At 40.7% G+C, this 12828-nt stretch overlaps 1 protein-coding gene across 1 annotated transcript in view; it reads right to left on the reverse strand.

Annotated features, from left to right (window-relative positions):
- slc24a3 (solute carrier family 24 member 3) overlaps positions 1–12828 on the reverse strand; it is a 90985-nt gene that overhangs the window by 49380 nt on the left and 28777 nt on the right. The window contains exon 2 of the mRNA XM_062430323.1: positions 10071–10196. Within this exon, the coding sequence (XP_062286307.1) occupies positions 10071–10196 (126 nt within the window). The remainder of the gene's footprint in view (positions 1–10070; positions 10197–12828) is intronic.

The raw sequence follows: 12828 nt of genomic DNA on the forward strand, positions 1-12828 counted from the left end.
GCATGTAATCGTCCCCAAATCAGTACACAAGCTTCTGTCTCTACATGAAGCTGGCATCATGTCTTCATCCAGTCTGTGTTCAGGGCTGGAAACCCCCAGGGCTCCACATACAAGGGGATGTATGACCTGCCTGCCTTTCACAACCTGTTTGTTCTCCTGCCCTGCAAAGCACCACAGGCCACACAACAGCAACAGCATCAGCTAGCCTGGACCAGAGATGAGTTATAATGTCTAAATAAATCTGATTGCAGAGGCTTCTGTTCCTGTAGCTGCTGTGCATGCATTTGCCTTTCATTAAAAAAAGATCTAATGGGCTCCAGTCATCATCGACTCCCTCTGATATGATGATGATATGTTGCAGTATGACTGATAAAGAATTGATCAATACATCACTGGCTTTCAAAGGATGTAGAGCTTAAGAATTGTAAATAGTAACCATCTATCCAAAACTTCATCCAGAGAAAGATATCAACCATATTGATCTAAAATACGGTATGGTTCTTCATTATTAGACCTAACACCATGTGCTCACAGTGAAAATTGTAACTTCCTGATGTTTCTTAGGTAACGTTTACCATCTTCATCACTTACTAAACCCAACGTACAGCTGAGGCCGATTGGATTGTCATTGGTTTTTCAGGTGTTTGCTCATTAACTAATCAACTGGACAAATTGAAATTTTGACCTGGTGAGATTAATAGTCAGGAGACTATTAAGTTCATGAATGTTTGTACCCAGTTCTTTGGCAGTCCATCTGATAGTAGAGACATTTCAGTTCAAAATGGTTGAATATCATCTTGCTGGTGTCACTGGATGAAAAGTCAAGGGATCATCCAAGTCTTTGGAAAAACTTTCTAGAAACAAAGGATGTTTGCACCAAATTTCATGCCAGTCCATCAAAAGGACGTTCATATATGTCAGTGGATAATCGCAAACTGCTGGTAGCACGAGATGAAAGGTCAGGGAATCAACAAAATGATTAGGGTTCACCCTCTGGCTAACATGGATACCTGTTACAAATTCCACAGCAAAAATGCATCAAAATGTTATCAACATACAGTATTTCACTTGAGTATTTGTCTAACTCATGGTGGTGCTACAAGAACAGTCAGAGGATCACTAAAGTCTGTATAATTTATCCATGAATCATCCATCAAAGTCTTTATGAAACTATATAGTAATCCATCCAATAGATGCTGAGACATTTCAGTCTGGACCAAAGTGATGGACTGATAACCGACACTGACATTCCTGGAGCCACACCACTAGCTTGGCTATAAATATCTAAATCTAAAGCATCAAATTTATCGAACACATTTATCTTCCCCAGAGAATGGTTGTTTCATTCAGGGCTTTTACACTGTGAGGCACTGCAGAAGATACTGCTTTCTTTGCTGTCTTTTCCCGTTTCTATTAATGCTTTTGACAAAACACCCTCCCTTGCAAATCTAAGGCCATGTGATGTTTTCAAAAATCCAATTAGATTTTTCGGTGCATCCATTCTGCCAGAATTATCTCCAAATAGACTCTCGTTCTGCCTTTAAGTTTCTTTTTGCCTCAGTGTGCAGTAATGGAAAAAGGGAAAATAGTCCCATTAAGCAGATAATTAGCTGCATGTTAGATGCCGCGGCATGTTAAGTCAGGGCAGCGGTTCCTCATGTGTTTCTAAAAGGATTTACAAAGCATTTCACATTTGGGAGATGAGGTAGCAGAACACATAGTTCTGACGGTGCTGACTGGGAAATACAGGTCTAAAGACTTAAACCCCACTGGTGGCCCCTGGAGGCTGCTGTAACACTGGTTCATTACACCCCACAAGTGTTGAAAGGAACATGCAGCATTCTGACAATGTTGCTTTTCTTGGAGCTTTACCAGTAATGTGGCTAAAAGTGTTAAATCTGCTGGTGGTGCCATGGGGTCATTACAATCAAAAGGTTGAGCCCCCCAGGAGCATGATTGTGCTCGGAAAGTTTTAGGACAATCTAATGCTCATTAGGTTATTGGATATCTTACGTGCAAAGCTGCAGGGTTACTTCGAATTCCTCGAAGTCAAGCGTCTCATGGAGAGGACAAAATTGGATAGGCTGATCCTCAGGAGAGCATGTATGTGCTCTGCAAATTTCATGGTGATGTCATCAGATAAAAGAAATGGATGGTGCTAGAGGAAAGGTCGGACTGTCACCAGAAACATATCCATCCTCTGGGGACTATGAGTGTATGAGTGCAAATTGTTTTGGGCAAGCCCCAAAGCTTTTCCAACTGCAACAAAATGATGCTGTCCAGAGAGAACTGGACTGTCTAGAGAAGTGCTCATTTCATCAACTAAAATCTTTTTGTCACAACAAAAACAAAGACAAGCTTTTAAAAGTAAAAACTGGCAACATGTGTTAGCGTTTTTATCCATGTATAACAACGTAACAATAACGTGTAAGATGGATGAATGGACGATCCATCCATCCATCCATCCATCCATCCATCCATTTTCTGCAGCTTATCCGGGGCCATGTTGCCGTGGCATCAGGCTGGACAATGTAACCCAAACGTCCTCCTCCCCAGCAACGCTCATCAGCTCCTCCTGAGGGATCCCAGGGCGTTCCCAGGTCAGAAGAAATATATAATCCCTCCAGCATGTTCTGGGTCTGCCCCTGGGTCTCCTCCCAGTTGGACATGCCTGGAACACTTCTAAAAGGAGGTGTCCAGGAGGCTTCTTCACCAGTTGCCCAAACCACCTCAGCTGGATTTGGATGCAACATTGACATTATTTGAGTTAGTTATCTTTTGTAATGCGTGACACCACAAAATGTAAGTCTACATCCATGCTAGCAACTCTGACCTAACCCTATTTGTACTTTAGGGTAAGGTAGTGTTTTGAGTTCATTCTCATACTGACATGCTAACATTGGTAATAAAACAATGATAATGTTACCATATTGATGTGTAGCAACTATAAAAATATCACCCTAATTTAGTATATTAGCATGCTAACATTTGCTGATTAGCAGCAAATACAAAATAGAGCTGAGGCTAACGGGAATGATATGAGTGTTCAGGTATTTAGTAATAAATTAAAGTATTTGAAAACCAGACCTGTTGATGGGGCTAAGTGAAAGGTCAATTACAAGTCATCCTCTGAGGACCGTGAATTCAATCCATCCAATAATCGTAGAGATAATTAAATAAAAATCCAACAAGTTATCTTCTTAAAAATAAAGGAAAGGAAAGGAAAAGTAAAGCGATCGCCAAAGTCTTTATGATGCAACGTGTGGGAACTATGAGTATCTGTGCTAAATGTGGTGCCAAGCCATCAAGTTAGATGTTGAGATAGTTCACTGATTAAGTGAAAATGCTTAACTGGTAGTGGCGCTACAGGAATAGTCAGAGGATTTCCAATATTAGTAAGGTTCATCCTCTTGGGAACTTTAATATCTGTACAAATTTCATGGTAATCAATCCTTTTTTGAGTTCTTTTATACCAATGTGGTGGACTGACTGACCAAGACCGCGACGAAAATCTCTTCTTCTTGTTAAATCGAGCAAGACTAACAAGAAACTAACAACAAGAAACTAATAATAATAATATGACGAAAACATGACAACACAAGACTAAAACTGAATCAAAATCAGGTTCCACAACTCATTTTTGCCAATTCAACTGAGCTGTCCACACTCTCCATGATATCAATGTTTCGCATAGGTTTTTTTTTTTTGTTTCTAATTAATTGAGAAAGCAGAGTGGAGAGAAACAAAGGGCAAAAAGAGCGTAACCCTTTAAATGATGTTCCACTTGTCCAACTGGGGTATAATTAGACTGTAACAACTCCATTTTTATGCTTAATTAAGACTTGATAGACAGAAATGTAAGCAATAGTGTAAGTGATACTGCAGGTCAGGAGCTGAGGAGGCTCGGCTGTCTGCTGAGCCGCTACAGACATCCAAATATATATCTGTGCTTACTGTTTATGACTGAGGGAGATTGAATTAGATGAGAATAGATTGGAGTCACGGATCGAAAATGACAATCAGGGGTTATTGCTATCATGGTGCTCACACATACACACACACACACACACAAATATACACACATTCTAATGAGGCAGAGGTTGTTGTTTGCGGTGCATGAGCAGAGTGGAGAAAGTCGGCAATTGTAAACATGATTATCTCTAATCCAACACACTCCACTGTTATAATACACAATCATAGATGAGTGTGCGTGTGTGTCGGGGTTTGACCTCAGAGGGACCTTTTTTATCTTTTTTAAATTTTTTTATTTAATAACACAAAAAAAACCATAAAAAAAAGGTTGAAAAGTAAAGGGGCCACAACATGTATGAAAAAAATGATAGTTCCACAGTTTGATATATATGCGTGTGGATTTCCTCCATTGTCTGTGCTTGTGGCAGTCTGTCTGTGTACATTTTGTTCTCCTGTGTGTATGAGAGGAGGGAGTAAGTCCCATTGATCTGACCAATCACAGCAGAGTGCTGGAGAGATGCTTTCTGCCAATAGGAATGCGTAACATCTCGAAGTTTAACCACAGACACTTTGATGTTTGTCAGATGTGGCTGATAAAGCTGGAATGTACACCGTTCACCTGGATAAACAATCAGGTTGCATTTAACTCACAAAAATGATATCTGCTAAATATTTCATTTGAATACTGATGTTTTTCTAAAATGCAGGGTTTTTCATTTTGCTGCTGTTGTGCATTGTGATGTATTTCAGCTGTCAATCAAACTTTTTTTCATTAGGGTATATGTAGGTAACGCTCCTTTTTATCTGATTTAACCATGGGAGATAACAATGCTGAAATCTCTTAACGGAATGAATCTGATGACGACATCCTTAATAACTGATAATCATCATTTATGTCATTTATCAGTCAGAGTGACCTCACATTCACTGGTTCTAGCTTCTAAATGTGAGGATTTGTTGAACATTCAGTATCTTTATATAAATATACATAAAATGCAGCTTAAATATCTTTTGAAAACATATCGGCACATGTCGGATGGCATAAAGACTGATACTGATATATCTGTCGGGCTCTAAAACAAACTATTTGAAGACGTCGCCTCACACTTGCAATTCTTCACAATTTCTGAAACCTTAGTTAAACAGTGAAATCGATTCAATTGATAATGAAGATGCTAAAATGTAGCTGCAGTGGCTAACGTTGTGAATGCTAATCTGGTTCCACTTCTTATCACACAAATTTTGTTGGTGTTTTTTCTCTGCTAAATATTTAAACATCACTTTTTTTCCCTCAACAAATGAATGGAATATAGTGACGATAGAGAACAAAAGAACAAAGTGGTTCTTTGTATTATTTGGTACAAACTGTACATTTATATAATAATGTAGATTAAGAAAAGTCCGCCTTCATGTGCTGCTTCTGGAAATATTCCCTCCACTCTGAATGCTCATGTTTTTATTTCAACAATATCCTGAATGTTTTAAACATAAAAACTCTGCAGTCTCCTGAATAATTTACCATGTGATAGTTGTATGTATGTTATGACCATCAGTTTGAATTATTTCGACTCTGTTTCCTGAGAAATCATGTTTTTTTTTCCGTTAGCTCTGTTACTCGTGAACCTCAGCTGCTGCTGCTGCTGCTGCTATGGAGATGAAGCCGGTCAGAGGAACCAATCAGAACTGTAGCTGATTAAAAAAAACCAAAAAAAACACTTAATTTTGCAGCTGGCAACAAAACATAGAACCACAGCTGCCAAATTCTGTGTAAGAATTTAAAGGTTAATTGATTTTTGCTGCAGATTTGTGTTAAGCTCTGTGATGTTTCTTACGCCTTTCTTACTCCCATTGCACCATGGGAATACAAGTGAACTTTTCACCTCGTCATTTTTACTTCCAGAAGTATGGGCTCCCTGAAATAAGTCACCTCTGCAACTCAATATAGTAGTTTTAGTTCACTGTAAAAAAACTAAATGCACTGAGGTTGCCTTTGTGAAATTATTAACATGAAATTGAATGAACATGTTTCTGTATCCCCCAAATAATTCATTATTTTGCAACTTTAGTGTTTAAATAATAATAACTAGACTGGTGGGACTGTACTCCATCAACACGTGCTTGGTAACATACAGCTCATGATGCATATATACTGTATGTGACTCCCTCGTCTCTATTAAGCCGAAGGCAGCTCACGACAGTTCAGCTGATTTGTTCACTTGAGGGAGCGGCGCAGACCCCAGCTGGCCCTGGAGTCGACGGCAGAAGGAGCAACGTTATTTTGGGGGAATTTGCCGTCACGTTATCTGAGCTCCGTTGTTGCATATTTGCAGCGGGGGCTTGTTAAGTGAACTGCTACTAAAAATAGCACTGAGTATATTTCACCCCCCCCCCCTAAAAAAACTGTTGCTGTGAAAACGCACAAACAACAGCAACAGAAATTCTTCCTCTTTTTTTTTTTTTTTTTTTCCCCTAAACAGAGGCATCCGGAACCTACTCCAGCAAATATCCTACTCCCTTATTCCCCCTGCAGTGCATTCCTTTGTCTGTCTGACAAAGCCTCAGTCAGTCTCACCTCTACAACTCCTCCACTTTAGATATTTACTTGTTTGTCGAGACAATGAGAGTTAATCTTTTTTTTTATTTTAGAGATGCTGACATTTGCTTTTTTTGAGTCTTGCAGGAAGTTTAAACAAATGAAACAAATCCAATTAACCACCCCGTTTGAATTTTCTCCACTTGTTCTGAAGACAACGAGGCAGCCGACGCGCCGCATGATGTTAAATATTCGTTTAGGTAAGATGCATGCATACAAAGACGCATGAGCACGTACTGTATCTCCTCGGTGAGTATGTGTTTGTGTGTTTGTGTGTGTGCGTGTGTGCGTGACGTGAATGTGCTATGATTTGAAATTTAACCGATGATTGTGTCTGTAAAAGAAACAAAAAAACAAAGAGAGAGAGAAAAGGGAAAGAAAAGAATCTGGAGACGGCGAGTGCTCGAGGGGGCGAGAGAGCTAAACAGATAATATTGGAGCGACTGAGAGAGAGAGAGAGAGAGCGAGTGAGGCGTAAGGAGCACGTTGTGAAGGCCCCTTTTAGAGCAGGAAAGCAAGAATAATCCCTATTAAGGTAATTAGTGTTTCAGGAGACAAAGTGTAATTAAACAGAAACAGGCTACAAACTATGTGCTGTCTAAATATAACTCGTCTGTACCGATCCAGTCAGGCTTTCGTCTCTGCATCCCCAAACTGCAAAGAAGGAGGAGTGTGTGTGTGCGTCTGTGTGTGTGTGTGTGTGTGTGTGTGCATGCGTGCAATAGATGGGGGCGGTGTGTTTACAATGAGATCAAGAGAATGCTTGGCAGGACGTCAGCCTTGTAAAGCCCCAGGATTCCACATGGAAAACACTCACACACTCCGCACCGTGGGGAAAACGCACAGAGACACACACGAGCCCACAGAGAAAACAAACACGCAGCCCGAGAGGACGAGACGAGCAGACAGGCGGGAGGAAGGGGGGGGGGGGGGGCGTGCATAGATGACGGCAGTGTTCAAGTCACGGGGAGAGCAGAGGATTTCTACCTGGGAGTAAAGGGAGTAGTTGGTGTTAGCGGTGTTCGGGCATACACCGATTACATCACTCACGCACCACCCTCATCGTCATTTTGCTTGTTTTTAAAAATAGAAATAAAAACCTATTTAGTTCATTATCGCATTTCCGTACACGGTTCTTTCACGTTCCGATTATAAACTTAACTTTTTGTGCTCCGTGACCGTCGCAGCACAGAGCAGCAGAGTGAGACGTCCGTCCTCTCTCCCGCTCTCTGCTGTAAACACACGGAGCTGTTAGTGAGCAGCTGCTCTCACGTCTCCCCCGGGTTTCTGTGCTCGTTTTTGGGCAGAAATTGTCCCGCTCTCAGGCCTGCTCAAGCCTTCTCTCGGTGTGTCCCCTCTCCAGATGGGCAGGCTGGTTGCTCCAGGTTCTGGTTCTAAGCAGCAGTCCTGCTCCGGCTCATACGTCTGTGTGTGACTCCTTTAGTTGCACGCATAGGAAGAACTCACTGGCGGATCATGAGCAGCATTAGCCTGAGGCACAGCATCACTAACTCATAGGTAAGGGGGAAGATCTAGACTAAAAGATGAATGTCAAAGATCAAAGATGAGTGATATTGAGTGTTACCAATGAATTTCTTATCTTCTAATCTAAAATCTCTGGTGTAACCGGTAACGCTGACTTTATTAACCGTGGGGGAAAATGTGCTCATGGTGGCATCTCTACCTGGGAGATGTTCAGCTTTCATCTTAACGTCAACAATCCCCCCTCACTTTCCCTCTCTGTGTTTGTCTCCAGCTCTTCACCGGAGGGAGTGCTGTTCATTTTTCATCTTCAGTTCAGCTCCTCTTGTAGTCATCTCTCTGGAGACTGACTAGTGTGTGTTTGTGTGGAAGGGGTGAAGGGAAGAGTCACGCTATTTTTTTTTTTCTTTCTTTCATTGGACACCTCATTTTTCTGTTTTTTGCACAGGATCCAATCACTAACCATCACCAGTCATTAAGAAACCATTTGGAGAAAAAAAACAAAAGCTATTCCAATATGTAGATGTAGCAGTTTATCTAATACCACCCAAAACTCATATAAATATATACATTTTATTTTTATTTTCATACATTTTGAATTATTTTTCAATACAGAACTACGGAAGACAGAACTGTGTCATTTGATGCTAATCACAGGGATAATAAAGACTGTGTTTAATTGATACACTTCCAATGAATAAATTCCATTAATTGCTGAGGTAGTTTAATCAAGAAAGCCTTTCAGTCAGTGAATAGCATGTCAGCTGAACATGCTAATTAAGTGTATAATTAAGCATATAGAGAGAATGATACATTGATAATTAATTGGGTTATACTTAGCTTTTCCTTCAATGAAATCTCAAGTGAAAGAAAAATTGTCCCTTAAAACAATTCTATGCATGGAAGTGACAGACCTCTAAAATAAAAGAGTACAAAGAGAATTTATAATGTTGAATATTATTTTCACTTTGTATACATGACGACTGCCTGTGGAGACAATCTGTAAAGTCTTTACCAACAGCGTACAGGAGCTGGGAACCAGACTCGATTAAAACACTTATGGTCCCATTACACTTCCTTGAGGTACACCACAAGTGACAGGCCATTGGTCCGAATGAACTTGCCTCACATATATCCTGTTAACCCTAAAATCCTTTAACAAGATGTTATGATCAGCTGTATTTAACACCGTGGATGTCTATCAAAACCATGCTCCACAAAATGTACCTTCATCAACCTAAAATTCAAAGTGATGTCCGAGCATTTTACCATTTTACCATTTTACCTCCTAGATGGAAATTAGTATTGTGATATCAAACAATCAGAGATTCTTCATCTACTGAATTCTGGGGATGTCTGAATGCAGGAAAGATGTAATGTAGGTACTGCTATTCTTGTTTGAGTTTTTTTTCACATATTTGTTCATATTTTGGAAAATTGGCACCATTAATAAGTACACCCAATAAGATATTAGCAGTTCCTCTTTGCCTCAATGTATGTCCACATAGATATACAGACAACTATCACTGGATTACAAAACTTCAAAATGTGATAATTCTTTAGTTCTGAATGCTTCTTTCTATAATTTGAGTTTATTGAAGATGGACATAGACGATAATATGTGTTTAACACTTAATGATATCTAAGTGTGTTTCATGTCTGCGTGTTAAGATTTGTCTTAGTTATGAATCCATGAAAGAATAAGATTTTATACCAGCTGCTGTTTTGACAATAAAAAGATGCACAAACTGAATAGAATAAATCTGAACGTACTCTATTTGGCAGCAGCCAGCAGGAATTCCACTTCATCAGTCCAACCACATCCAAAAACTCCACAATAAGACACAGAGTGCATGTTTCATACCGAAATGAATCAATTAGATGCACTAATCAAGCTTTTTGAAAAAATATGACATTAATACCAACACTTGGCCTGGAGATACTGACATTAATTCCTTCTGTGTGTTCCTTGCAAACACACAAATGGGCTCATTTAAACTGCTTCGTCTCAGCCTGGTCTTACCTGGTTCGGTGCAGTTTTTTTCAGGTTCGGAGTAGAGCCTGGACTCGTTGTCGTAGACGTCTTGGAGAAGGTGACGACTCTCCCACCTGGCCTCCTCCACCACCACGGAGCTGGAAACGTGATATCCTAAAAACGGAAAAAAGAGAGAGAGAAAGCAACAAAGAGAAAGAGATGGTGGAACGGTTAATGGTTGCATGAGGACTCACTTCAAACAAAAAACCACCACACAAACCATTAGTGGCAGCTCTTTGCCTGAGGAGCTGGATTTATAAAAGACACTGAATGCATCGCTAAACATTCAAGAAACGTGGTTTTATGCAACAAAGTAGAGGGAATTATAATATTTCTACTGATGAACAAGCTGCAGACTTTTTTACTCTCTAATACAGAAATGATGATGATGTACAAGCTCTTAGCTCCGCAGTTAATTGACATTCCTGAACCCCTCCAAACATTCCTCTCTCCTCCATAGAACAAAGGGAGATGAGACATGCATCTTGTGTCACCACGTTCCTGCGGGAGCATTAGTACGGCGGCACGCTGAGCGCCGCTGGGCCGATCATTCCAGCTCAGTCATCTGGGTCACGGTATCCTCAAGCGCCCCACCTCCGACCCATCTCCTCTCCCACCATGCAACAGGCCCCCCCGACTTAGGTGCAGAGCACGCCGGGGCTTCTATAAATAGCGCCGCGCTCGGCTATATTTATCAAAATGCAGAAACATGAAGCGCCGGCGACGTTTTGCAAACAGCCATGTCGCAGGCTGATGGGAGAGTAGAATAGAAAAGGCAGTGAGCTGGAACAGGATGCTTTGGAATGATGAGTGTAGCTGCTGTAAGAGGCAGAATTCTACATCTTGAAGTAGAAGTGTATAGAATAATAAATCAATCATAAAGGTGTGCTTGAAAATACACATCATTTTAATTTTGTGAGCTTGTGAAAGACAGCTACTTAAAGCTGCTGTAATCAGTATTTCTATATGAACATTGAGTCGAATTTTGATCTGTGAAAGGTGACAAATCACAGAAATCACCTCTCTATTTTAGTAACTTTCAGCTCATTGTTTCGGTTTTGCAGCCATAGGCCAGTCACAACAATGATCAGTTATTATCAACATCATCATGTCTATATATGGACTTATCATATGACACATGGACATGACGTTGATCATTTTTTTGACCTCAGTATTGCCACACTTCACATTAGCAGCTAAGAGACTATTCATGTCACATTGGCTAAACAAGTAGTGTCCTCCATTCCTCACTGTGTACGCCCTGAGTGGAGACTGTAGAAGAATTAAAGGTAAATAACTCTGTCCCCAACCATAATGACAGTCTGTGTTTTTACACAAGTGTAGCGTCCACTCTCCAATCATTATTATGCTATTATATTATCATTATATCAGTGGTATAAAATGATCTTTAAATGACAATAATATTGTGTATCGCGATTATTTCTGAGGCAATATATCGTCCAACAAATGTAGTTAACGTGACAGGCACGACTTTACTGTTTTGGTTTTATCTCACTTCTCTCCAGCTGCAGCTGTTTTTAGTGAAAAATCTCACCATACACCACCTAACTCCAGTATCATTGGTTGCATCTTTCTGGTTTATGGACCAAACATGGTATCACCCGTGTCTATTATTGGATACTCCCTTTTCCCTCCTGCCTGTCTGGGATAATGATTGGCCTGAAGTCACATGACCATATACTCAACCCATCTTGGTAGATACCCCATTGGCTGATACATAGCATATTTTCTTCTACCTTTTTGAATTGTTCTGCTTTTTATATCCTCTAAATCCTGATGTGTTTTATGATGACCCTTGATGAAGGCTATACTACAAGTGTTGTTGGAGCTTTGACTTTTTTGATGTGTAAATTGAGACAGTTTTGATGTGTTAATGTTGTGTTAAATATGTACGTTGATGAACTGATCCTTTAATCTTACTTGTGAAAAGAAATGTGCATTTAATTTTGAAACACACACACTCAATGCACAGATGTGAGCACTTGCTTACAGTGTGTGGAGCTCCACAAACAGAACCGAAGGCTGAAATCTGCCAAGCTTCATCAGCACCAAAGCTTATATACAGCTGTGACTTACTGTATGCTCTTCCCCTGAGCCACTGTGTCCATGTGTGTGTGTGTCTGTGTGTGTGTGTGTGTGTGTATGTGACATTACTAGAAGACATTGAACAAGTTCAAAGCTTGGAACACACTTGACATACTCCACAGGCGTCCTCTCTTTGTCTTGTCATTACTTAATAACTCCAGTCTGTGCTCCAATCTGCGGCACTAACATGCACACGCACGCACACACACACACACACACACACACACACACACAGGCACGCACGCACGCACACGCACACACACACACACACACACACACACACACACACACACACACACACACACACACACACACACACACACACACACACACACACACCTCTGTGAGTGTTTTAGGTGGTTGGTGGTCCAGTGAAGCAGAATGCATCGCCACTGCTGGGGTTGCTATAGCGACGTGACGTAAAAGATAAGACACAGGGGGGATGGGTTGGGGGTGGCGGAGAGGGGGGGGAGTAAAGGGGGAGGTGCGTGACATAACAGTGAGTAACTCACACACACACACACACACACACACACACACACAAGAAATGATAAAATCAAACTAGGAGCACATGCTATCAGCCGTGCTGCGCGGCTCCATCAGTCACACAGGTAAACACAGTGGTATGAGTGGCTCCTCA

Source organism: Scomber scombrus, chromosome 12, assembly GCF_963691925.1.
Source record: "Scomber scombrus chromosome 12, fScoSco1.1, whole genome shotgun sequence".
Classification (NCBI taxonomy): domain Eukaryota; kingdom Metazoa; phylum Chordata; class Actinopteri; order Scombriformes; family Scombridae; genus Scomber; species Scomber scombrus.